Raw genomic sequence first — 24,540 nt, 5'->3', positions numbered from 1 at the left:
TAGTTAAAACTAACTTCCATTTGACACAGCCTATAATGAGTATCAGTGTGGTCTGTGGGCATGCTGTGAGGTATTGTCTTGGTTCCTCATTGGTGGAGGAGGGGAGGAGGGCTCAGCTCAGCAAATGGCTCTGGGCTGTATACAAAAGCTAGCTGACTGGCAGCTATAGGCAGCCTTCCTCTGTGGCTTCTGCTTGGAGGTCCTGCCCTGAATGCCTTCAGCGGTAGACCATGAACTGAACTTGTAAGCCAAAAACCCTTTCCTCCCCAAGCTGCTTTTGGTCAGAGTGTCTTATCACAGCCCCAAGAGAAAAATAGGAACACTTAAATAAAATTAACATACCAAGTGGTCAGGAACCAAAAATGCTTTTAAAGCCAACAAACCAATCAACTAACAGATACTTTAAACTAAAGGCCTTAAAAGTGGCTCTCACCCCAGTAGTATCCTAAGCAGCCAGCTCAGCATAAACAGACCCTCAGCCAAACCACAGAGGTGGGACTCCCAAAGAAAGACTACTCACACTCATCGGGGGAGATAACACCTCAGGGCCTGTGGTGTGGTATTGGTTCCTGGCTCTGATCTTGAAAGATCATTCTTAGGGCTCCAAAATTGAGTACCATAACTGCTGACATAATCAGCTCTTACCTAAAAAAGGAATAAGAGATCATTTTAGGGCCAGCTCTGAGTGACCATGGGCCAAAAACACAGATTCACGTTATCTCAAATTCCATGTTCCAGTATCATCATAATGGTTTCATGAAGTTGTGTGGTTAACACAATAAAGAAAATCAAGACTGCTTTTAAATACATAGCTGGCAACAGGGGGTAGGCGGATTCCAGAAAAGTGGGGAAAGCCTATCCATAGGCCTGCTGTGGCTGGTTTTATTGCAACTTGGCATATGCTTGAGTCATATGAAAAGGGAGAACCTCAATCGACAAAATGCCTTCATAAAATCGGGTTGTAGGCAGGCAAGCCTATATGACGTTTTCTTAATTAATGATTGAAGGGGGGGATCCAGCTCATTTAGAGCTGGGACACCCCTGGGCTGGTAGTCCTGGATTCTGTAAGAAAGCAGGCTGTGCATGCCAATAAGCTGTACTCCTCCATGGCCTCTGTCAGCTCCTGCCTCTGGGTTCCTGCCCTGCTTGTCCTGACTTCCTTCAGTGATGAACTGTGACATGAAAGTGTAAGCAAAATAAGCCCTTCCCTCTGCAAATAAATTCTCAAACACCTAGGAACCTACAAATGAGCTGGATCTCCCATGTGTCATGCATGTGTCACTAACAAAACATTTTGAAAACACATTTGGGGTTGTTTAAAATACAGAGCAACCTATCAGTAAGGTCTCTCTGTAAGACCACTAAATTACAGAGACGTTTGTGTTTAATACTCTATCTTTTAAAAAAGAGTTATTAAATTTAGGATTTAAATGTCCTGTACATAATCTTGTAATTATTCACTCATTTTTAGTAATGAAAAAAAGACAAATAACTGCCTAAACATACCAATGATTCTGGTGAGTATTTTTAAGAAAGGTACTTTTTATTGCCTGAAAAATATTTTCTTACAAAATTATTATGCCCATTAAATTTTGTAAGAAAATATTTTTCAGGCATATAAAGAGATTAACATTTAACAGAATTCAGACTTATTTTTTGTTTTTTGTTTAATTGTACAAATATCAGTTTTGTGCAGGGCTCACTGTTGATGAAGAAAAGGTGGAGTTTTGTAAGGGCAAGGTGAAAATGTATGTCCTGGATGACCAGGCTAGAGGAGGTACAGCTCCAGAGGACAGATTTTAAAGCCAGTGCTTAAAACACTTAGTGCCTTAATTAAAGCTGCACAGTAAGTAGCTGCTGATGGTGGAGGTTGGAGCCACTGAACAGAGGCTGTTGCATTAAGCATGAGAAACCAGTTTGCACTCAGTAAACTAACTCAGCGTCCTAATTTTAATCCCATTTTTCTAAGAATGCATTCTAGAAAGAGTGGATTTCTGAAAGATTGCTTACTGATTCTTCATAAATGTATTATTAAGAGTTATGTACTATTTTAACATTAAACAGATTTTTTTTATTCTAAATAAATATAATCCTCTAAGTTCCTGGATTCGTTAATGTCATTTCTTTAAGAACGGATCCCAAATAGGCATGGTGAACACTGTTAGGTAAGCTGGAAGCTTCATGCTGGAGATAGAGATCCACTCAGGGATCTCCATCTTTGACAGATGACTAGAGAAGGCTCTTTTTTGAGGTCGGCTGAATTTCTCCTTCCCTGTCAGAAACTAACTGAAGTGGATGATGATGCACACAAACTTCATACTTTCTACGAGATGTGCATGGCCCCAGAAGGTCCCAGAAGTAGTAGCTGCTGATGCTCTGGGTGAAGAATTGAAGGGTTATAAGTCTAAATTAGTGGTGGGAACAAGAAACAAGATTTGCCCATGAAGCAAGCTGTCTTCTAACCTTGGCTGAGTGGACCTGCTATTGAGTAAGGGGCATTGTTTCTATAGAGAACTGAAGAGAGAAAGTCTGTTCAGGATCATTGTAGATTTCAATCTGAGACTTCACAACTTGGTTATTGTTTTTTGTTTGTTTGTTTGTTTGTTTGTTTAAAAAAAAGAGGCTATTCCTGGACTGACAGATACCACTGCTTGGCAGTGGGTTCCAAAAGAGCCAGCAGAATCCAAAAGCTTTTCAATCTCTATAAAGAAGATGTCCTCTACCGTGTTGTCAGAAATCCCTTAAAAAATATAAGATGCACAGAACCATGACACACAAGATTCAGCATCTTGTTCCATGTGTCCTGCCCACAAATGTTGACATGTTGATGTGAAGAAACAATGCAGTAAGAAAAATAAGGAGGCTACAGAATATGCGAGGGGGAAAATGAAGGAACCAAAGAAATACCAAAGGAACAGATTGTCAAGAGATATCACTGTCCTTGCTGAGTAAGATCTTCTAAGAAATGACCAGACTTAGAAAAGAAAGATGAGGAAGGATTGAGCATAGAGCTCAGCAGTAGACACTCAACTAACTTGCTGGGCACATCCCAGTACCTGCTGGGGGAGTGGACAAAACAACAAAAATGTAAATATATTCCATTTAAGTGATAACAATTTCTTCAGTATAGAATATTTAATAGCTTGACATGTGTTGTGTTTTTACATTAACACATAACCTTTAGTCACATAAATTATTATTTAAAAGAAAGGCTTTTTGTTTGTTTCCATTTCTTTTTCGTAGTGTCCCTTCAGAGTGCTGGTTCTAAAGGTGCTGTTCAGAGAGGCCTAGAGGGTCTTTGAGTTCACAAGGAGATGGGTCTTAAGTGATCTTCAGTGGGAAGAAGCAACTGGGAAGGAAACATAATCCCATGGACTAGCAGATTGTCTCAGTCTGGTTTCTGAAGTGGGGTAGTAATTAATGCTGGTTGGCTTGTCTTCTGTGACCACACCCTTGGCATGCAGTAGCATCCCCAGCTCCTCTGTTTCCCCATGGTATCCACAGGAGTCTTGGTGAATTCCAACTTTGCATTGTATTTCTGAGTGTCACAGAATGAATTCCCTTCCGGGGTAACAGGTAGCTTCTTCTGCCTTAAGCAGTTTACTTTCAGTGGTTGGAAGTATCAAGACCTTTCTTTAGGGAGCTTTGCAGATATTAGATTTTCAGTTTTTGGTTATTTGCTTGTTAGATTTTCCTACAATATACCTACTTTAGTCTGGAATCTATGCACCAAACTGAAAAGGAGATTAAAACTGCTGCTCTAGAGAGATCATAGTAGATGCTTGTGGATTGCTTCAAGATGCAAGATTAGAGCTCATGTTTCCTGGTCTGAACTGAGATGTTAGGAAGTGCTACAGGGTTGGAGTTGTTGGCTACATGTACCAAGGCCCTGAGTTCAGTCCCCAGAACTGCAAAATGAAAACTCTGCAATTCGTTCTTTAAATACTGAATTAAATTATAAGAATATGATTAAGACTTTGAAGTTAGAATTCCTGGGTTCTCAGCTTACTTTTGGTTAAGCAGCAACATGACCTTGACCTTGGGGAAGGTTTGGGAAATAGTGAGATGTAGACTCTCCCCATGCTTGTTGTGAGGATTAAATGAGATATCATGTATATAGATATTACAGCATTGCTGGACATATTAAAACATTCAATGCTAGTCTGTTATTAAATTATTTATTTGTTTATTTATTTGATTTTCGAGACAGGATTTTTCTGTGTGGCCCTGGCCATCCTGGAACTCCCTCTGGAGACCAAGTTGGCCTTGAACTCAGAGACCTGCCTGCCTCTGCCTCCCAAGTGCTGGTATTAAAAGGTATGTGCCACCACTACCCAGCTAAATTCAATTTTTTCTACTTAATATTTAAATTTTTTGCATTGGCCTATTCTGAAATATCTTTATTACCTTTGAAAATCATGTGAGCTATGGTTTTAAGTTGGTAAACTTTACAATAACATGTTTTTACAAAGTTAATTTTGTAAATTGTCTTTCTGAGTTCACTTTTCCAGGTGGAAAAAGACATTTATGATGTTCAAGGTTGATATAGTTAATGTTTATTTAAATTCATTCTCAGCATGCAGTAGCAATTAGTGAATTCCATGTCTCCAATGTCAAAGTGATGGATATACTTGGACCATAAGTTATTAAAGACTAGATTGACCTGAAGGATGGTGGTTTCTAGTCTTCAGATTAGGCTAAAAACCATCTGGAAATGAATGATTCTTGTAATTAAGAAAATATTCAGTGTTTCTAACTTGCAGTCATGTTGATAATTTAGTTATGTGCTAATGGGATAGAAAAGTCTATGCTTTTATGTGCATATGTGTTGTGAAATACTAGCTTAAGATGTGTTACATAAATTTATGCTATAGGATATTTGTTTAATGATTAAGATGTGTTGTATGCTTTAAGTTGCATTTGTCTAACTCTATAAAGCTGTGTTACTTCGCCTGCCTAAAACACCTGATTGATTGGTCTAATAAAGAGCTGAATGGCCAATAGTTAGGTAGGAGAGAGAAATAGGCAGGGCTTTTGGGCAGAGAGAACAAATAGGAGCAGAAATCTAGAAGAAGAAGCAAGAAAAGGAGGAGAGGAGGATGCCAGGGGCCAGTCACACAGGCAGCCACTGAGCACTGAGTAAGAAGGAAAGAAAGATATATAGAATTTAAAAAAAAAAAAAAAAAAAAAAAAAAAAAAAAAAAGGTAAAAAGTCCAGAGGCAAACATAGTTAAAGAGAATAGAAACTAGCCAAGCTAAAGCTGGGCATTCATAAGTAAAATAATTTCTGTGTTTTTATCTGGGAGCTGGGGAGCAGTACCCCCCCCCCATAGCAACTACATATATGTTTAGCGTTCTGCCCTATTTAGTGGTTTAAAGTTCAAATGGCCATTGGAATAATCCAGATAGTTGTAATGTTTGGTGTACATAATTATCAAGCTATGTTCAGTTTATGGCTCATTCTCCCAAGAAGACCAACAGGGGAAACATAGTTCCGTCCATCTTATACGCAGTCCTCTGGAAGAGGGATCACTCAAAACAGCAAATTGTCAAACTCAGTATAAGAAAACTGAGTGAAAGCAAATACTATTTTTTAAGTTCATGTTGTCCTATGCATTTCTTGTAATAAATTCTAATTTCTGAGGCAAATATTTCGTCCATAATTTTAGTAGAAAATACAGCTGCTCAGCTTTCAAGATTTTTCTTTTGTTGTACACAGCTACTTGTTGGATGCTGAGTCCCAACTAACTATAGAAAAATAAGGATCACAAATTATTGTGAGCTGTAATTGTTCTTACCTCTTGGGTTCTCCATGACTGATTCACTTAAAATCATTTGTAAAATCTATTTTTGCACCTGATTTAAGGCCACGGAGAGTGAGGCTGGTGACATGGACCTGAGTGGACTGCCAGAGACGGCAGTTGATTCTGAGGATGATGACGATGAGGAAGATATCGAGAGGGCATCTGACCCTCTGATGAGCAGGGACATCGTGAGGGACTGCCTGGAGAAGGACCCAATAGACAGGACTGATGATGATATCGGTGAGTGCTTGAGGAATGGACTCATTAAGCAGGTAGATATATTGAAAGGTAAAAGCTGGTACAATACAGCCCACGTCTGGAAGGCTTTTCAAAGTCTGGCGTCTGTGAATTCCCTAAGTACCAATAGTGGTTACAAAAGCTCTTCCTTGATATTAAAAAAGAAATATTTGTTGGAAAGTTTTACTTGGCCAGTATCTACAAATAATACTCTGAATGAATCTTCCAATAAACACATCCACATAATGTTTATCTTGGCTTTATTTCTGACCCCTCCTAAGTGAGTTAAAATAAGTCTTAATACAGTATTACTTTCAGTAATTTTCTTTCAGCAGTATTCTGGGATTAAACATTTGTTAAATGCCAGTTGACAAAGTGGTCATGAGAATGGAATTCGGTGGAAGAAAATAGCAAAGTGAGGTAGTTCATAGCCCATAGGTTGTGAAGTTTAGATTTTCTTCTTTCTTTTACTTTTACTATTATTATTATTTTTTTTTTCAGTGAGATTTTTTTACTTGCTTGTTTTGTTTTAGGCAAGGTCTTCTCTCATGGTCCATACATAAAGCACGCTGTCCTCCTGCCTCAGCCTCCCAAGTATAGGAGTTATAGATAATGTGCTACTTGGTTTTTTTTGTTCACTTGACACAACCTGAACATATTGGTGGCAGACTGCGATCTGGGAGTGTAAGATGAAATACACCCATTCCTTTGCTTATAGTCATGGCATTTTATCACTGTAATAGACAACCAAAGCAGATTTGCACCAGGAGTGGGAAATTACTTGTGCCAGTGACTTTTGGGAGAAGTGTAGCCTTTGAACTTTAGGTTGGGAAAGCCATTGAATTCTTTTTTGGTGGGCTATTCTGGCGGGATTTGGAAGATACACATATGGAGAACAAACAAGCCAGCAAGCATTGTTTCTTCGTGGCTTCTGCTTTAGGTCCTGCCTCCAGGAATCTGTCCTGCCTTGTATGCCTGGCCTAACTTTTCTCAGTGATGATGTGACCTGAGAGTCATAAGAAATAAGCCTTTTCTTCCCTAAGTTGTTTCTGGTCATGGTGTTTTGCCACAGCAAGAGAAACCTAAGACAGATACATACTGGTTGAGGCTTTCAGTGTGCCTTGAAGTTTAAACATTAGCGGGCTTTATTCTCCCTTTCCACAGGAGCAGGACTTGTTTTCTTAATAATAGCTTTGCATTTGAAATACATCCAACTCTGGCTCTTTTTGCTTAAAATACTAGGTGATGCCTAGAGTCATTTCTCACCAGAATTCTAGAATTTGTAAGTACCCCTGGCACTCCCAGGTGCTTTGTTTATCATGCCACTTCACCAACTCTCTAAGCCAGTACATATTTGCAGAATTCTATGAAGTCAGTGAGATTAGATAAGGGAGGTGTGAGGAACTTGTTGCCCTGTGTTTCAAACAGACTTACAAACTGTGGCAGTTGAAGCTGTATACATATGGTGGAAAATGGAAAGCCAGTCCCTCAGATTACATGTGTCTAATTAAAGTCATTTACAGGAACTGCAAACCACTTAGAGATGAAAAACATGTGCTGGTAATCATCCATTCTTCAGTTCATGTGGCACAGTGCCTTCTAGTTCTTGGCCACTCAGGGTGAAGAAGGGAGATGAGATCCTGCTCTGCTGTAGCTCAGGGAAGCCGCAGTGTCCATCCATTGGGCAGAGGAGATTGCATGAGTTCTGGGAGGAAAATGGAGCAGAGGCTGGGCTAACGGAGAATTTTGTGGCCAACTTTTCCTGGGGAGATGACATATATCTACTCACCCCTGATAGAGAACCTGAGATAAACCAGTAATACTTGTAACAAAATCTAACTTGAACAAGTGAGTTTCTATTGGGCTTAGTAACAGAAATATTGGTAAAGGGTTATTTTCAGAGCATGGATGGCATACAGGAGCATGGATACTGAGCCGAATCACTGAAAAAACCCACCCTAATGTGGGTGACAACTAGTGCAAGCTGCAACCCCGGAGCTCTCTGCATAAGCTGGGCAGAGCAGACTCTCCTTCCCCCAGTTTGGTGCCAGTCACCTCCCCCAGCAGTTGTTTATAGCATCCTTACCCTGGAGAGGGATCTTAGTGAAGCTGAGTTTAGACATACGAAGTTTTTTTTTACCTACTGGGGCTCCGTACCCCCTCCATGCCCCCAATCTCTCCCGAAGGGGTGTTTCTATTGAGAGGTAACCCCCATACAAGGCGGCAGAAACTTGGGCTGAGGTGGTCATATACTTTGGCTCCCTTGGGTCAGACATTTGTTGTCTATTTCCAGTGGCCAGAATTAGTTTCCACTCTCTTCTTGTCTTAGGCCAGCTTTTAAAAACAAATCCACCTATTATAGTTTATAGTAAAAGTATGTATGTTCTAGAGTGGTTTCCATGGGCATTTAGAAAACTAAAATACTGTTTATAAATGCATCAATTTGAAGATACTTTTTTTGTAAACTAACTGATATATCTTCTCTTTTTAATGTGTTAATTTTAGAGTGGTTGTGAGAGAGATTTTAAAATTGTGCATAGTGTGTCTATTGTTCCTGGAAATGTAGGACTTTTGTATCTGAAAAGCCTTCTGTCTCAGAATTCTTGGAAAGTAGGAGCTGTTCATATTCCTACAAATAAGCACAAAGCTGGCTGGCTCGCTTTCTACTGAGCACATCTCTGCAGTGGCTAAACTTTATTTGATAATATTTTTTAACAACTGCAGAAGGAAAACAATTTCTCTTTGGGTTTCCAAAAATCACTAGATGTATGCCCTTGGCTCAGTACTTTGAAGAAAACAAATTTGTCATACTAAGTTTTGTTTCATGAACAATGACTTTGTATGAACTCAGTTATTGAGTTGTTGCAGCTTTTGTGATGTGAGTGCTGGGAACTGAGCTCTGGTCCTTTGCAAGAAAGAACACCCTTAACTCCTGTCTCTCCAGCCTCTGATTTTGGTATTTCAACTGAATCTTGGAAACAGTATACATATACTATTAGACCTTTTCTCTATCATCTTTATTCTTAAATATGGCAGAGACATTTTCTACCCAGTCGTATTTTTTAATCTAGTCTATGTTCACAAATTGATTTCACTAAACATAAATTGAATAGGAATCTTATCAAGAAGCAAATGAACATACCTGTGCAAAGTAGTCTAAAATCATTCCAGCTGGACTGGTGATGTTGCCCAGTAGTAGTATATTAGCCCACTGCTACAAGGCCTTAATAAAAAAGGACATAACTCATTAAAAATAATATTTATTAGTAAAAGATATTTTACAGTGTCTATTTCTAGTCATATGTAAAGTAATACTTGGTTTCCAATAATGTCTAAGCACATTAAACTCAAAGTATTTCTGAAAAGGAATTTATGTCTCATATTTTTCTTATACCTATTGAACTTTGCAAGAAAATGTATCAACTTCCAGAGACAGAATGGGGTAAAATGTGTGGTCAGTAGGATGAGGGGTGGTAGCTGTTGAACATTCTAGAAAGAGCAGGGTGTTCTGTGATGTGCCAGCAGAGGTTCATGACCTCTTTGTTCTCCTCTGTGTTTCAAATCAGAGGGCCACTGCATTTATAATTATAGTTACTCCTGCCTTTCCTGCGATCCATGGATATGAATCATCGATTGCAAAAATATTTTATTGCTACTCACAGGATTAAAAAATAATTGTGACTTGGCACAGATATGCCTGCCCATTCTAGAAGACAGAATTTATTCTTTTTGTAAGGTACACTTTGGAATTTCTCAGAAGACTGTCCTATCAGATAGAATCCCTGGATACTATCCACCTTCTTTACTCCACTGATAACCAGAGCCAGCGTGTACTGAAAAGTTCTGCACAGGGCTTGAGATGTAGTCTAATCATAGCGTGGAATTGCCCATCTAGGGCAGAAGAAGACCTTCAGTGTGTGCTCTAGGGTATATTTTCTGGGCTTGTTTTTAACACAAAGGATGGATTTGCTTTTCAGAACAACTCCTGGAATTTATGCACCAGCTGCCTGCCTTCGCCAACATGACAATGTCAGTGAGAAGGGAACTCTGTGCTGTGATGGTGTTCGCAGTGGTGGAAAGAGCTGGAACCATTGTGTTAAATGATGGAGAAGAGGTCAGCAGGTGTTTTGTCCACTTATAAAGCTCAAAGATCAGTGGTTCCCAGGCAAAACCATGTTCTTGCTTTCCCTTCTAAAACCCCAGCAGTAATACGTTTGAATAGGTGGAAACTGGTGGCCACTCATTTATTCACAGCATTCAGAATCCATTCTTGTATTTTCCATTGTTCCACCATTTCATGAAGTGGTTTTGTGTTGATGCTGGGGGCGAAACTTGGCCCATCAAATGCTATATAGGTGCTTCACCACTCAGATCGACTGTCATCCCCAAGTTTTTGTGATGTATTAGCATTTTAGTTTTTGCACTGTACATCATAAATACACTGCCTCTTATCAGAACAAAGTGATGTTTTATTGAGGCTGTGATGAACATTTTGTCTTCATATTTCCTTTGATGTATAGAGGAAAATTTTCTTTCTTGAGTCATTTTAGAGAATATTTAAATTTTTAAATGATTTTACAGTGTGGCGGGCCTAAAAAGCATGGAGATGTTTTGCTATGTTTTATTGTTCATTTGGTAAACAGTTAAGATTTTTCAGGTGATAGAAGATCTGGGAGGCTGGTTTGGAACTCTTCTACCATTTAAGCCAGGTGATGACAGTGTTGTATTCTGCTGTCTTATTTATTTTGCTCAGCTGGATTCCTGGTCAGTGATTCTCAACGGTTCTGTGGAAGTGACATATCCAGATGGGAAAGCAGAGATACTGTGCATGGGAAACAGTTTTGGTGTGTCACCTACCATGGACAAAGAGTACATGAAAGGAGTGATGAGGACCAAGGTGGATGACTGTCAGGTATGAGATGTGTGACAGTGTAGATTTGATTCTTTGGAAAAAACAAAAACAAAACCCAACAACTTGAAGCCAAGTATAACTCCAGCATTTCTAAGGATTGCTTTGGCTTTCTGACCTCTTTTGCTTCCGTATTAGTTTTAAGACTATTTTCTATTTTTGTGAAGAACATCCCTGGAATTTGGATTAGAATTGCATTGAACCTTTGGTAGGGTGGATATTGTCACAGCATGGATTCTTCTAGTCCAAGAACATACATCTTTTCATCTTCGGTGTCTTCAACTTATTTCTTTAGTATTTTAAAGTTTTCGTTAGAGAGATCTTTTATATTCTTTTGTCATGTGTTGGGGGCCTCAGTAATTTGTTGGTGTTTTTTTTGTGTGTTTGTTGTTTTTGGCTCTGAATGGGATTATATCTCTGGTTTCCTTTTCAGTTAGTTTGTCATTGTGTCCTTTGATCCTTGATGTCATTTAACTCAGCTGTTTGCTTATTTTATGCCTGGATGATTTGTCAGTTGATGATACTGTTGTATTAAAAATGTGCCTCTTTTATTTCAGTTGGGTTAATCTGTAACTTTTTCTGCAAGTAATATTTGTTTTGTGAAATTAGGTACACAAGTCTCTGTGAGTTTATATTTAAAATTATAATATCCTCTTAACAGATAGCTCTCTTAACCAATAAAAGTGACCTTTATCTCTTCTACCTAGTTATGGTTTAAAGTCTATTTTGTCAGATATGAAAACAGCAGCTCCTATTTGTATTCTAGCCCTGTCTGTTGGAATTAATTTTTCTATGTTTTTCCCCAGTTAAAATCATTCCCATCTTTTATTATGTGGTGAGTTTCTTGGAAACAACAAATAGATGAGTCCTATCTTTGAATCCAGGATGCTAGTCTGTGTCTTTGGGGTGAGAAATTAAGACCCATAGTATTTGGAGTTACTGAAACGTGTGTGTTATGTCCTGTCTTTTTGTCGGTTATTTAGCATATAGTGTTTTCATATTCTTCTCTTGTCTAAACATTACTAGAGTGCTTCATTCTTCTGAAGAGTTCCTTAATTGTCTTTTGTAGAGCTAGCATAGTGATCATGAACTCATTAAAGCCTGTTTTTATCTTCATAAATTTTCCTTTCTCCACCAGTTGGCACTAATAGCTTTGGTGGGTAGAGTAGCCAAAATTGACAGTTGGCTTTTAAAGTTTCTGTTGAGAAATCTGCTGTTTTACTCTGATGGGCCTGGCTTTCTGTGTGCCACAGTTACCCTTTTTTACTGCTATATATCTATATCTACATTTATATATTTGTTCTGAATAATTGGTGAGTTAATAACAACACAGTGAGGGGAAGATTTATTTATTGCTCTTGCCTGTCTGGTGTTCTAAACACTTTGTTTCTAGGAAAAAATTCTTTGTCTAAGTTAGGAAAAATGTTTTCTATGCTTTTGAAAAGGAATTTGCCGCCTTCTTTTACATCCATGAGTGTTACATTTGATTTTTTTTTTTTTTTTTTCATGGTGTCCCAGATACCTTGCAAATCCAGCTCAAATGTGTTTTTGTCGTTGCCCTTGTTGGAATGCTCTTATGCTTCCACTTTGTCAAGTCTAGAGGTTGGTAGGCCTTACACAGAGTTTTGGTGTTTGACTTCTTAACATTTTTCACTTTCTCATTTCTAGCAGTTTCGATTTTCCTTAGTATTTCTATCTCCTTATTGGATTCCTCTTTCATATTGCAGGTTGACTTAAAATTCTATGTTCTTTAGTTCTTTTTAAGAATTTGCTTGCTTCTGTGAGGTCTTTGAGCTTAAAATTCTAAGTTCTTTTGCTAGGTTTCATCTAGTTTGTGTTCACTACAGGCTGTTACTGTAGGAGTCAGACTGCTTTTTCACATTGCTTGTGGTTTGAGTTGACCTGACTCATAGGTTGAATTTATTTATTCTTTATCTAAGCTTACTCTATCAAAGTGAGTATTTACATGTTCAGTAGGCACTAGTTTGTTATCATTAACAGGGCAACAAGTAGGGCTAGCGCCTGCTGGCTGAATATTCAGGACTCACCCAGACTGCAGGTGGGACTAGAGCCCTCCAGGTGTACTGTTCTCACCAGGAATGGCCAAGGTTGGTTTCCTCCCCCTTCAGTCACCCAGCCCCTGCTCTGGTATGCAGTCCTCACCTTGGTAACCGGCTGGGCTGGAGCTTCTAGAGCATGCTGCTATCAGTTGATAATGAGCAGGGCTAGATCTATAATTTCTTAATGCAAAACTGAGTATCGAAGAAAGAGAAATGCTTTCAACCCAATCCATTCTTTTAAAAACAAGTTCTATATGTCCATATTAGAAATTCATTTCGATACATTTTTGTGTTCTTTGCGGATCTTATTTTAATTTGTTCGTGAAGACATTCCAAATGTCTGTCTGCATACTAAGAATTTCAAATCAGACGTGTTCTAATTTCCTGTAATCTTTAGTGAAGATTAATCTTAGTATATTTATCTTCAAAAAGCATTTTCTTTCATACGTCTATTTATTTTAACTTAGACATGTAGGTTTAGAACATAAATGGGAAAAATCATTTAGTTATGTTTTTCAAAACTAAAAAATGACCATGTAAGATTATTTGAAGACAAACCTTTCTTAATCCTCTATAGAAAGAAGTTCAGGAAACATTTTTACTGTTTTTTTTTTTTTTTTTTTTTTTTTTTTTTTAAAGAAAATACCTTTAAGAGGGGATGAGTTATCTATTTCAAAATCGTACACATACCTATTGTGGTCAGCAATGTAGAGATTCTTTGTATTTTACAGTGTAGTTGAACTGTTAATATTCCCTGTGGCTTTTAAATTTTTAACTTTTGCTTCCAAATGCTTCATAAAAAAATTAGTGAGCTGGTATAGGAGACATATGGGCCTTCTTATATTTTCTGCTTCTCTAGCTGAACAGTGACTGCAGAACACAGTGAAACATGGAGCACTGTGTTAAAGAAAATTAACATCATCCATAATTTGCATTGCTCAGAAATAATAAGACAGTGTGCTGTTTGCCCTCTCCTTTGGGGTGGGAAAGTATGGGTGATTAGGATAATAAACTGGGAAATATGTAGGGTTATTGTGTCATGATCACGATGTGACATGATGCTATTGTTAGGATTATTTGTGCAATATTTAGTATTAACAATTTTAAAAATTAAAATATTCGAGTCATGAATATTAACAAGGAACACTAACTGTCCCACTGTGGGACACTATCCTCTGGGTATGGCCAGGTTGGTCCTCTTGGACTCTCGACATCTATAATTACTTGCAGTGTTAGACAGCAGGTTGGGAGTGGCTCATAAGGCTCTGCCCCTTCTTGAAGATCCATAAGCAAGTAACTGTTGCTAAGGAAACAAAACATTCTCTCCAGTAGTGTAGCAGCTGGTAAGTCACTCATTCTTCCATTGGTAACCCCTCATTCATATTTCTTTGAGTAATCCAAAGTATACTCCATTTTTGTTAAACTAGATGAGTGGATTACTTTCTTTGGTCTGTTGTTGTTGCCCTATCTGGGATAAATAGACATTTCTTCACATCTCCAGAGGAATACAACTTTAAAATATAATTTCCAATAATTGAATATTTTATCTAGTATACATTTAAATTTAATGACCACCTTTTTATCTTTATCATATTAAAAGAGAAACAAATTTCAGGCATCTCCTATATAAACTAGAGTAAATTACTGAAGCTTTAAGGAAAATGATGGTTTTTATTTGCTGGAATATCCGCTCCTGTTTCCACACAAGCTTTTGATTATTCTGTGTAGTAAGTGATTTCTATAATTTAGCTTTAACATTAAAATAAACTCCCAATTGAGCCAAGTATGGTAGTCTTTAATTTCAGCACTTGTAATGCTGAGGTAAGATAATCTCCAGAGGTTTGAAATCAACATGATGTATTGAGTGAGACCTGCGTCAAGGAAATTAAAAAAAAAAAAACAAAAAAACAAAAAAACAAAAAATGGGCTGGGGCATTGGCTCATTGTGGAAGAGCACTTTCCATAGCTTGTCATCCCATCACCCATGTAAAAAGTTGAGTTTGGCCATGTGCACCTGTAACCCCAATATTGGTTTGGAAACAGGAGAATCTCTGGGACTTGCTGGCTATCTGCCTAGCAGAAAAACTGCAAGCTCCAGTTTTATTGAGAGACCTTGTCTCAGTGAAGTAAGATGGAGGGTGATAGAGTAACATACATGTCCTCCTGTGGCTTCCACAGCACACCTCATATACATGCATAATCCCTGACCGCTGCATGTGCCCAAGCCATGGAGTTATTGCTATAGTAATAACTATTTGATAACATCTCACTGTAACTTTTTCTCTTAAGAGCAAGAACTACCTTTAATACAAGTTACAAGTAACAATCTGAAATATAATAAATACAGGGCTTCATCTCTGACATTCTTTAAATCAGGATAGTTACTAAAATTGTTGTCCATGTATGCAGTTACTCCAATATTACAGACATTTGAGTGTCTTCATCTCTAATTAAAGCCACCATTTTCATACTTTTAACAGTTTCATAATGTATAAAGCCAGTCTTCCTTCCTAACTGAAAATGTGAGAGGGCTTATTTAGTTTTTAGATTGTTAGGTTTTTAAAAATAAAATATAAACTTAGAAAAATGAATCAAGGAGGAGTTGCATTAAAAGTAGAGAAGTCTGATTAAGGTTCATCCTTGCATTGATTTAGAAAGTAGGAGAAGTGGGAAATGTCAGTATTAAATAATTAAAGCTGAATTATTAGGCAGGTAGCTCTTTTTTAAGCACTTTATCATTAACACGTGACTTACATTTTATTCTAGTTTGTCTGCATTGCCCAGCAAGATTACTGCCGTATTTTGAACCAAGTAGAAAAGAACATGCAAAAAGTTGAGGAGGAAGGAGAGATTGTAATGGTAAAGGAGCATCGAGAACTAGATCGGACCGGAACGAGGAAGGGCCACATTGTCATCAAGGTAGGATAAAGGGGCATTCCTTCCAAGGGGAAAAAACTTTGCTGATCAGTTTCTCATGGCTTTTTTCTTCATTCTTTTTTTTCCTTGTCCCTTCATATTTTAACTAGTGGGTTTCCTTGTGGCATTTACACACATATGTGTCATTAAACTTCATATTTATTTGTTCTTCTCCCTGCTTCCTTTGCTCACAATCATAAAACCTATTGCTAGTTACTGGTTGATGAATGGCAGCCTATTAGTTATCTGTCTTGCTGCCTATCTTGTTTTATATGAAAGGTTTGAAATTAGGGTGCCATATCGGTAATCTATTCATATTGGTGACTAGGCTTTTATTTTTGTTGCAGGGTACCTCAGAGAGGCTGACCATGCATTTGGTGGAAGAACATTCTGTTGTAGATCCAACATTCATAGAAGACTTCCTGTTAACATACCGGACTTTCCTTTCCAGCCCGATGGAAGTGGGAAAGAAGTTATTGGAGTGGTTCAATGACCCGAGCCTCAGGGATAAGGTTGGAAATACATTCTATTTTGGTGTCTGAATGTGAGCTACTGGGGGATAAAATTTGGGACATCAGTTATGTTCAGATTAGTTTAATGAAATTCAAGAACATTTTCTAAGAAAAAAAAGATGATAAATGACACAGGTATTAATTCTTACAGATTTCTAAGCACTCAGTTTCAGAAATATCTTCTTACTTTAAATGCAAGGCCAGTGTGTTGTTCTCTTGGGAATGTGGTAAGACATAACCAAATGTCTGTATGCCACAGGCTCTGCAATCACTGGTATGGCAGTGGTGCATACCAGGTAGACATTACAAGTTTAGTAGCACTGGAGTAGTTCATCCGCCTGTGCTGCTGAAACCCTTGGGACCCACTCTGAACTGACCATCCAGCATATTTGGGAAGCTCTGTCAAGTCCACAGTGGATGATAAGTGGCACATAGTAGTGTTGGCTCCTTCCTTTCACAGACCTTTCTAGATTATTACCATTGGTTTTCCTTATCTAGTTTGCTCTTCTACTTTTTTAGTTTCTCTCCAATTTTATACTAAAGTATTTTGGTTTTATTTACACTTCTTTCAAATATGTTTTGAAACTAAAACAATGTAGGATAAATATCTTCATTAAGTTCAAAGATCCAGGGCAAAGCAGCATGCACATGTATGTTTTGAGAAAGTCACCTTTTTTGTTATTGTGTGTGCATGTCATGCACACATGCGTGCGCATGTGGAGGCCTGAGGTCAGCATTGGCTAACTTCCTCTAATGACCCTCTACCTTATACTTTTTGAGACAGAGTCTCACTAAATCTGGAGCTCACTGATCATGGCTACCTTGGCTGAGCAGGGAGCCCCTAGGGCTCTCCTGCTGCATTATAGGCACACATGGCCACACCTGACTTCCTAAGTGGATGCTATGGATCCAGACTTGGGTCCTTATGCTTGCACAGTAAGCCGATCCCTAAACTCATTTTTTTTTTTTTTACATGTGTAAAATCCCTGTCTATGGGTTTATTTTTATTAATTTTCATGTTCAATATTGTTTCATAAATTGTTTAAAGTTGTATTTTTAAAGTAACTTTAATCGCAAATCTTTAGCACTAAAACAAAACATACTGAACTCAATTGCTTTTCTAGGTGACGCGGGTAGTATTACTGTGGGTGAATAATCACTTCAATGACTTTGAAGGAGATCCTGCAATGACTCGATTTCTAGAAGAATTTGAAAATAATCTGGAAAGAGAGGTAACATTTGTGAGTTTCTATGAATAGTGTTAAGTTTATCATCCTCTGCCTGTCCTAAGTTGATGCTATTCCTCCTGAACTCTTGTAGAAAATGGGAGGACATCTAAGGCTGCTAAACATTGCATGTGCAGCTAAAGCAAAACGAAGATTGATGACACTAACAAAGCCGTCCCGGGAGGCCCCTCTGCCCTTCATCTTACTGGGAGGCTCTGAAAAGGGCTTTGGCATCTTTGTGGACAGTGTTGATTCGGGTAGCAAAGCAACTGAAGCAGGCTTGAAGCGAGGGGATCAGGTAAGAGGGCTCACCTCTGGGTATAAGTGTGAATTTCAGTGGTGATATTGACATTAACATTTATAACTTCACTTTTAGATATTAGAAGTAAACGGTCAAAATTTTGAAAATATCCAGCTTTCAAAGGCAATGGAAATTCTTAGAAATAACACACACCTGTCCATCACTGTGAAAACCAACTTATTTGGTAAGTTCTGAAAACTCAGACTGCTTTTGCTTTTGTTTTGTATAAATGAAGTTCTTAGTTGGTCTAAGTGATAAAAATCCATAGACAGATATAAAAGAAAATGATGAGAGATCAGAGAGAAGGAGCAAGCCAAAGCCACCGTTACTCATTAGCTTCTCAGTAGCAAAAAAAAAAAAAAAAAAAAAAAAAAAAAGGAGTTCCTGTTTCTTCCCACTTATATTCTCTCTCTACCCAGCCATCTTTCTTTTGTCTCTGCCCAGCCCATCTTTCCTTACAGACCTCTAGACCTCTATGGTTAGCTAGTGGCAAACTTCATCCTCTGGTCTTTAGACAAGCTGTATTTGTACAAGCAAGATATCATCAGTTTTGTTTTTACATTTAGATCTTAATCATGGAAGAAGTAATTTCTATAAATGGTAAACTAGTAAGAATTCTAGTATTTCTAGGGCCATGCTAAAATAAATGCATAATAGAGAATTCTTTATGTAAGTATATAATTAAATTTAGATAAAAATGTATCAACTTGAGGACCTGTCAAACCTGTCTTCTGTTGGTGAATACAATCACCCCACAGATAGAAGGGCATTTTCCTCTTCTTAGGTTCATCTGGATAAAGACTAGTTTTTCAATAGGGTTTCAGTCTTCATAGCTAGTCTGTACTACTTATGTATTTGCATGCTCCACTGTTAGCCCAACATTGTTTCCATTTTTGTGACTGATATTTTCTGGTATTTCTATTTTAGTATTTAAAGAACTTCTGACAAGATTATCTGAAGAGAAAAGAAATGGTGCCCCTCATCTTCCTAAAATTGGAGATATCAAGAAGGCCAGTCGCTACTCTATACCAGATCTTGCTGTAGATGTGGAGCAAGTGATCGGTCTTGAGAAAGTCAACAAGAAAAGTAAAGCCAACACTGTAGGAGGGAGAAACAAGCTAAAGAAAATACTCGACAAGACTCGGATCAGTATCTTACCTCAGAAACCATACAAGTATGTGTAGGTGTTTTCAGCACCTTATTTTATTGTGTTTAGTAGAAGGATACATAGAAGGGTTGATGTAATGAATGTTTGCCTAGAAGTCTAGTAAATGTCTCTTCAGTAGAGTGTCTTATGAGCAATAATAGACAGTTGAGTTTGCATAATTCTGCTTCCCTGTGCACTCCCAGTTTTCATGAGAGACAGGTGAGCTTGTCTTCATTTGAACTTCCTATGGGCGTTTGTTGACATCCTGCCTGCCCCACGACTTAACTGTTTTTGCTCCTGCTTCTGTGTTTCTTGGTGTTCCCTCCACATCTCCTTTTTGCTCACCAAACATTGCTGCTTCCAGTTGCCCCTGATTATCACTACTATTTCCCCCACTTCAGTTATTTAACTATTGGGATGACATCGTCATATACCGAAGGCCTCTCCCCTCAGAAGCCTCTGGAATTAGCACATCAGCTGCACTCTTGAAATTTTTCTTGGATGTGTTTGTCAGGAGCTCAGACGACCTGAACTTCAGATGTCCCCGACACTTGGCTTAGCATTGCTTGTTTGCTGTCTGATTTCTTCATTTTGGTTTTGGGGTCTAATGCCCTTTTATCAATCTCGATTACCCATTAGTCAATTTCTTAATGATATGTTCCTCAAACTACAAATTGAAAAGATGGGCTTATTTATTTCTTGGGTAATTTAGTAGTGGATCTAAAAGAGAAGCAATAAATGGAAGTATCCAAATGCTGAAAGAGAGGGCTCAGTGGTCAGAGTGCCTGCCCACACACATGAAGTTCAGATTTCAGTACTAACTAGGTATGATCTCATGCCTGTAACCCCAGGACTGTGGAGGGCAGACAATAGTGGATTACTAGGGCTTGCTTGCCGGATGACAGCCTAGTGAGTGAGAGTGAGTTCCAGGTTCAGGGAGAGACCCTTCCTGAAAGGAATAGATGAAAAGTAACAAAAGACCAGTGGACACCATCCTATGGCATCCATGTTCACACCCCTACATACGTGTGCATGTGTGTACACACAGAGTCTACGTCAAGTCTTCTTTCTTTCCTAATTACAAAATTTTAGTCACAAACTAGAGGCATATGATTTAAAACATTATTGATGAATTGTCAAATTTACATTATCCACATAAAACTATGAGTCATGATTGGTGGTTTCTAAATTCTTTGAGTCCTAAAGATAAGCATAGTTGTATGATGGTCTATAAAAATGGGCTTGGAAGTGTGGCTTGGGACAGTAACATTTACAAAAAGTTAGGAATTGACCCTTGATGAAAACTTAGTTTTAAATGTATAGAAAAGTTTAAGTTATCTCAGTGCAGAATTATTAGCAACATAATAATAAAAGGTTCATAGAGTTTAAATTCCAATCACTAAAAAAGTCAAAAATCATTGTGGCCCTGGTAAGTATTACTGGAAATGGGACACAGAAGAGCTGGGCTATAATCCATTCACAGCTCAGGATGTTGGCTAGGAGAGCAGTGTGAGGTTATGTGTATGTAGTTGTGGCTGTGTGAGCTTACAGAGATGCTCAAAAACTAGACAAGGGAAGATTTAAAAGACAACGATTAACTGTGTTGATGATTTTAAAACACTAGGGAAATATTGTGGCAAGTATATGTCTCAGTTGGGTATTTTCTTATGAAAACAGTTTGAGAAATCAATGCTGAAGGGAAAGTAATATTTAAACACAGGCTCAGGAAGCTGGAAGATCTGCTGTAATATAATCATCTTGACTTAGTACTGACTACAGCTTCAACTTGTTGGACACCAGTGCATGTTTATGAAGTTCTGAGGGAAAAACCTAGGGCCATGAGCATATAAAACTCTCCATCACTGAGCCAGGTACTCACCTTTGTTATTGTGCTTAGCAAAGTGATAACCTAGTATATTAGTGAAATCTCCTAGTTATAATAAACTCCTCCCATCCCCATTAAATGTTATCTGTATTACAGAAGCTAAGGTGCTTGAGACTGGAAGATTGGCAAGGATGTTAATTGTGTATCGGGGTGGCATATATGATGTGCACAGAGCAAGAAGCAGGTGACAAAGTGTAATAGAATTCAAACTGGACTGCCAAGTAAATTGAGCAAAAACCCAGTGAACCCAGAGGAAGAAAGGAGTAGGCCTTAAAATCAGTGTACATGTTTCAGTAACAGTGAGCCAGTTGGAGAGACTACACAAGAGGATGTGCCCAAGAGGGATGTTTCTCAGTTAGATTTTGCATAAAAAATGCAAACTTTAAGTCCAAAAATAACCTGTGTGTGTGAGTATTAAGGTGTATAGGTGAGGCATCAAGAAGCTGGGTGTCAGCAGGTTATTACTGAGGTGTTGGAAAATGCTGTGAGAAACATTTTTAAAGGGTGTGCCTGCTGTGTGATGATGGTCACAACTATTTCTACCATGACTGACCTGGTTGGACAGACCTTTGTTGTACCTACAGTAATTTTGTTTTGTCATATGTCATCTCATGTTTTTTACAAGAACATTCATGTGATTGAAAAATGAAATTCCGCCAATGTAAAGACTTTTTACCATGCACAGAACATTAATATTTCAGGGCTCTCTATGCCCAACTGTGCATGCTTACACAGAGCTTTGGTTTCTGTCCTGGACTTGCCTATATATGAAGAAGTTACACTAAAATTGTCTTATTTATGATACCTTGATTTATAACCCAATTTTAGTAGAATTCTCTTTTGTTTCAAGGTGTTTATGAAATTAATTACTATAGACATTTGCATATGATCTAGTTATTCTTCTGTTGTATACTTGTTTTATTTTATGCTCTCTTTTGGAAACAATTGATCTTTCAATCAAGAAATAATCTTATGCATTGCCAAATCATGTTTTAAGCATTACCTACAAGTGAGGTGTGGCAGTGCACACTTGTAATCCCAGCTCAAGAGGTGTGAGCAGGAGGCTGTAGTACCATGGCCCTTCCCAGCCAGGTGCAAGATGCTTCATGAGCACACAAGTGACCACAGAACTGTATCTCTGTAAATAGAAAGGAGTCTGTAGCCATCAGTAATGCTCATATTTTTCTGGAGAATTTAAACAGGTAAATGAAAACTTTGCGCAGAGAATTAGAAGTGCATTTGCACTGCCAGTCATCCAAAGCCAGGAAGTATGTCTGTGCCCATTGCATGCTTGTGTTCTGTCATTAAGAGATGAGGTCTGTGTCAGAGTTTCCTCACACTTGCACTCCATGGAGATTGTGCTTTTCTACCTAGAACATTGAAAACTATAACTAGCACAGATTGAGGCTTTTTTCCCCTTTGGTTTTCATTTCCTTCACCTTGAAGATCAGATCATAAAGCTAAAGCACCTTGTCTTGGTTGTTGCTGAGCTCTTGGTACAGTGAACTTATGTGCTTGCTCTTAGATTCATCCCCTTCCTTCCTTCCTTCCTTCCTTCCTTCCTTCCTTCCTTCCTTCCTTCCCTCCCTCCTTCCTTCCTTCCTTCCTCCCTCCCTCCCTCCCTCCCCCCCTTTCAGACACAGGGCACATTTTCTTTGCTGTGTTTTTATTCTGAGAAAAAAATACTGGTTATGGTTGTGGCTCATTAAAAAGACAGGTTTTAATAAAACCTGCTATATGTTTAGAGACAATGAATTGGGCTGAGTATGTTTTGCCATTCTGGCTGTTAACAGTTTTCAACCATTTTTCACATTTTTGCATTAATTGCAAGTTTAAATGAAAGTGGCTTACTTCATTACCTTGCTAGTAATTTAATTTTTAAAATCCACTCTTCACAGTGATATTGGGATTGGTCAGTCTCAAGATGATAGCATCGTGGGCCTGAGGCAGACCAAACACATCCCAGCTGCTCTACCTGTTAGTGGAACTCTCTCTTCAAGTAATCCTGACTTGCTACAATCACACCACCGGATTCTGGACTTCAGCACGACTCCAGGTGAGCACCAGAGCCTTCCGGCTTCCTCAGTGACCTCTCTTTCAAATGCAGTAGTGACACAGTATGCATGTTTGGTTTGGCTGGATGGAATTCACCAAGAGCCATAATGAACCTCAAACTCTGAAAATCATTTTGGTATGTCTGAACTTGTTTTGTATTTGATAAAATGAATTAACATTCTATGCATTTATTACTAAGTCGTACCAAGTAAATAAATTGGGAGCCATGTTTAAGTAAGCTTCATGGGCTTACATAATAAAGATGAACTTTAGGTGTAAATTTTTGTTTGATGCTCACATGACATCTTGTGTTTTGCTCCTATGTTTATTTTTGTCTGTTAGCCATGCAGCATCTATTGGGGAAGATATGGTTTTGCAGTCAGCATGTCACAACTCTATCCAGGAGAGAGGTCATCACCCTTTGAGGGGTGAGGCATGTTACTTTGTGTTGCCATCTGCTAACTCTGCTTCTTCCTCTGTGTGTCTTTTCCTGCCCCAGACTTGCCAGATCAGGTGCTCAGAGTTTTCAAGGCTGACCAGCAGAGCCGGTACATCATGATTAGTAAGGACACCACAGCAAAGGAAGTGGTCATCCAGGCCATCAGAGAGTTTGCCGTCACTGCTACTCCAGACCAGTATTCTCTGTGCGAGGTCTCTGTCACGCCAGAGGGAGTTATCAAACAGCGACGACTCCCAGATCAGCTTTCGAAGCTTGCTGACAGAATACAGCTGAGCGGAAGGTACAGTCTGTCTCTTCAAGCCTACATCCAAGGCGAAGAGACAGCACATTTGCTGTTGTTACAGTGGTGAACCTTGACTCCCAAGGCCTTGCCAAGCATTCTCCCACTCAGGGGAAATTAGTAAGCTTGTGCATCCCCCCCCCCCCCCCAGTTTTCTGTGGACTGTCACTGTTCTTAAGTTTTCATGGTCTGGGTCTAAACCATGACTTTCAAACCTTGTGTTTTCTTCCTGGTATGGTAACTTCCTTGCCCTTTGTCACTTCTATTTCCAGCCCCAACACTAATAAATACTTTTAGGAGGTCAGAGGTCAGGCATCCTCTGCAGGTTGATATATCTGTAGCTGTGCAAATCTCCACTGAGTTTCAATTTCATGGTTCCCATTCATTCATTATTCAGGAGTCAGGCATTGAGGGTCACCACAGTGGAGAGCTGTAATCTGTACCCATCAAGGGACAGGGCATATATTTTCCCATCCTAAATAGTTTGTGAAGTGTGTAAAAGAGCAGTTAGGAACCCCACTGTGCTTGTCCTACCTCTTTGTTTATGGAGTTTCACCTGAAGAAGGCATTTGCCTGAGGGGGAGAGAGAAGCCAAAGGGCGAACACTGGACTACTGTTTTCAGTGATTTCTTTCAAAGGGTCATAGTACTGTCCACATTGACCAGTCATTAGGCTTCAGATGCCTGCTTCCTATTCTGACAAACTGATGTGACACCTCCCGTTTCCCCAGATGAGTTTCATGAAAATC

General features: G+C 38.7%; 1 protein-coding gene across 11 annotated transcripts in view; it reads left to right on the top strand.

Moving 5' to 3' along the window:
* The window catches only part of Rapgef2 (Rap guanine nucleotide exchange factor 2), a 207,353-nt gene that overhangs the window by 161,565 nt on the left and 21,248 nt on the right, over window positions 1-24,540 (top strand). For all 11 annotated transcript variants that reach the window (XM_051199117.1, XM_051199116.1, XM_051199119.1 and 8 more), the window contains 11 exons: window positions 5,867-6,044; window positions 10,019-10,155; window positions 10,795-10,953; window positions 15,777-15,929; window positions 16,274-16,438; window positions 17,563-17,670; window positions 17,759-17,962; window positions 18,041-18,149; window positions 18,893-19,139; window positions 22,896-23,053; window positions 23,552-23,792. In XM_051199117.1, coding sequence (XP_051055074.1) covers window positions 5,867-6,044; window positions 10,019-10,155; window positions 10,795-10,953; window positions 15,777-15,929; window positions 16,274-16,438; window positions 17,563-17,670; window positions 17,759-17,962; window positions 18,041-18,149; window positions 18,893-19,139; window positions 22,896-23,053; window positions 23,552-23,792 — 1,859 coding nt within the window. The remainder of the gene's footprint in view (window positions 1-5,866; window positions 6,045-10,018; window positions 10,156-10,794; window positions 10,954-15,776; window positions 15,930-16,273; window positions 16,439-17,562; window positions 17,671-17,758; window positions 17,963-18,040; window positions 18,150-18,892; window positions 19,140-22,895; window positions 23,054-23,551; window positions 23,793-24,540) is intronic.

This window comes from Phodopus roborovskii, unplaced genomic scaffold (genome assembly GCF_943737965.1).
Source record: "Phodopus roborovskii unplaced genomic scaffold, PHOROB, whole genome shotgun sequence".
NCBI lineage: Eukaryota > Metazoa > Chordata > Mammalia > Rodentia > Cricetidae > Phodopus > Phodopus roborovskii.
The sequence above is the reverse complement of the archived record's forward strand: the minus strand, read 5'-3'. Positions and strand labels throughout refer to the sequence as shown.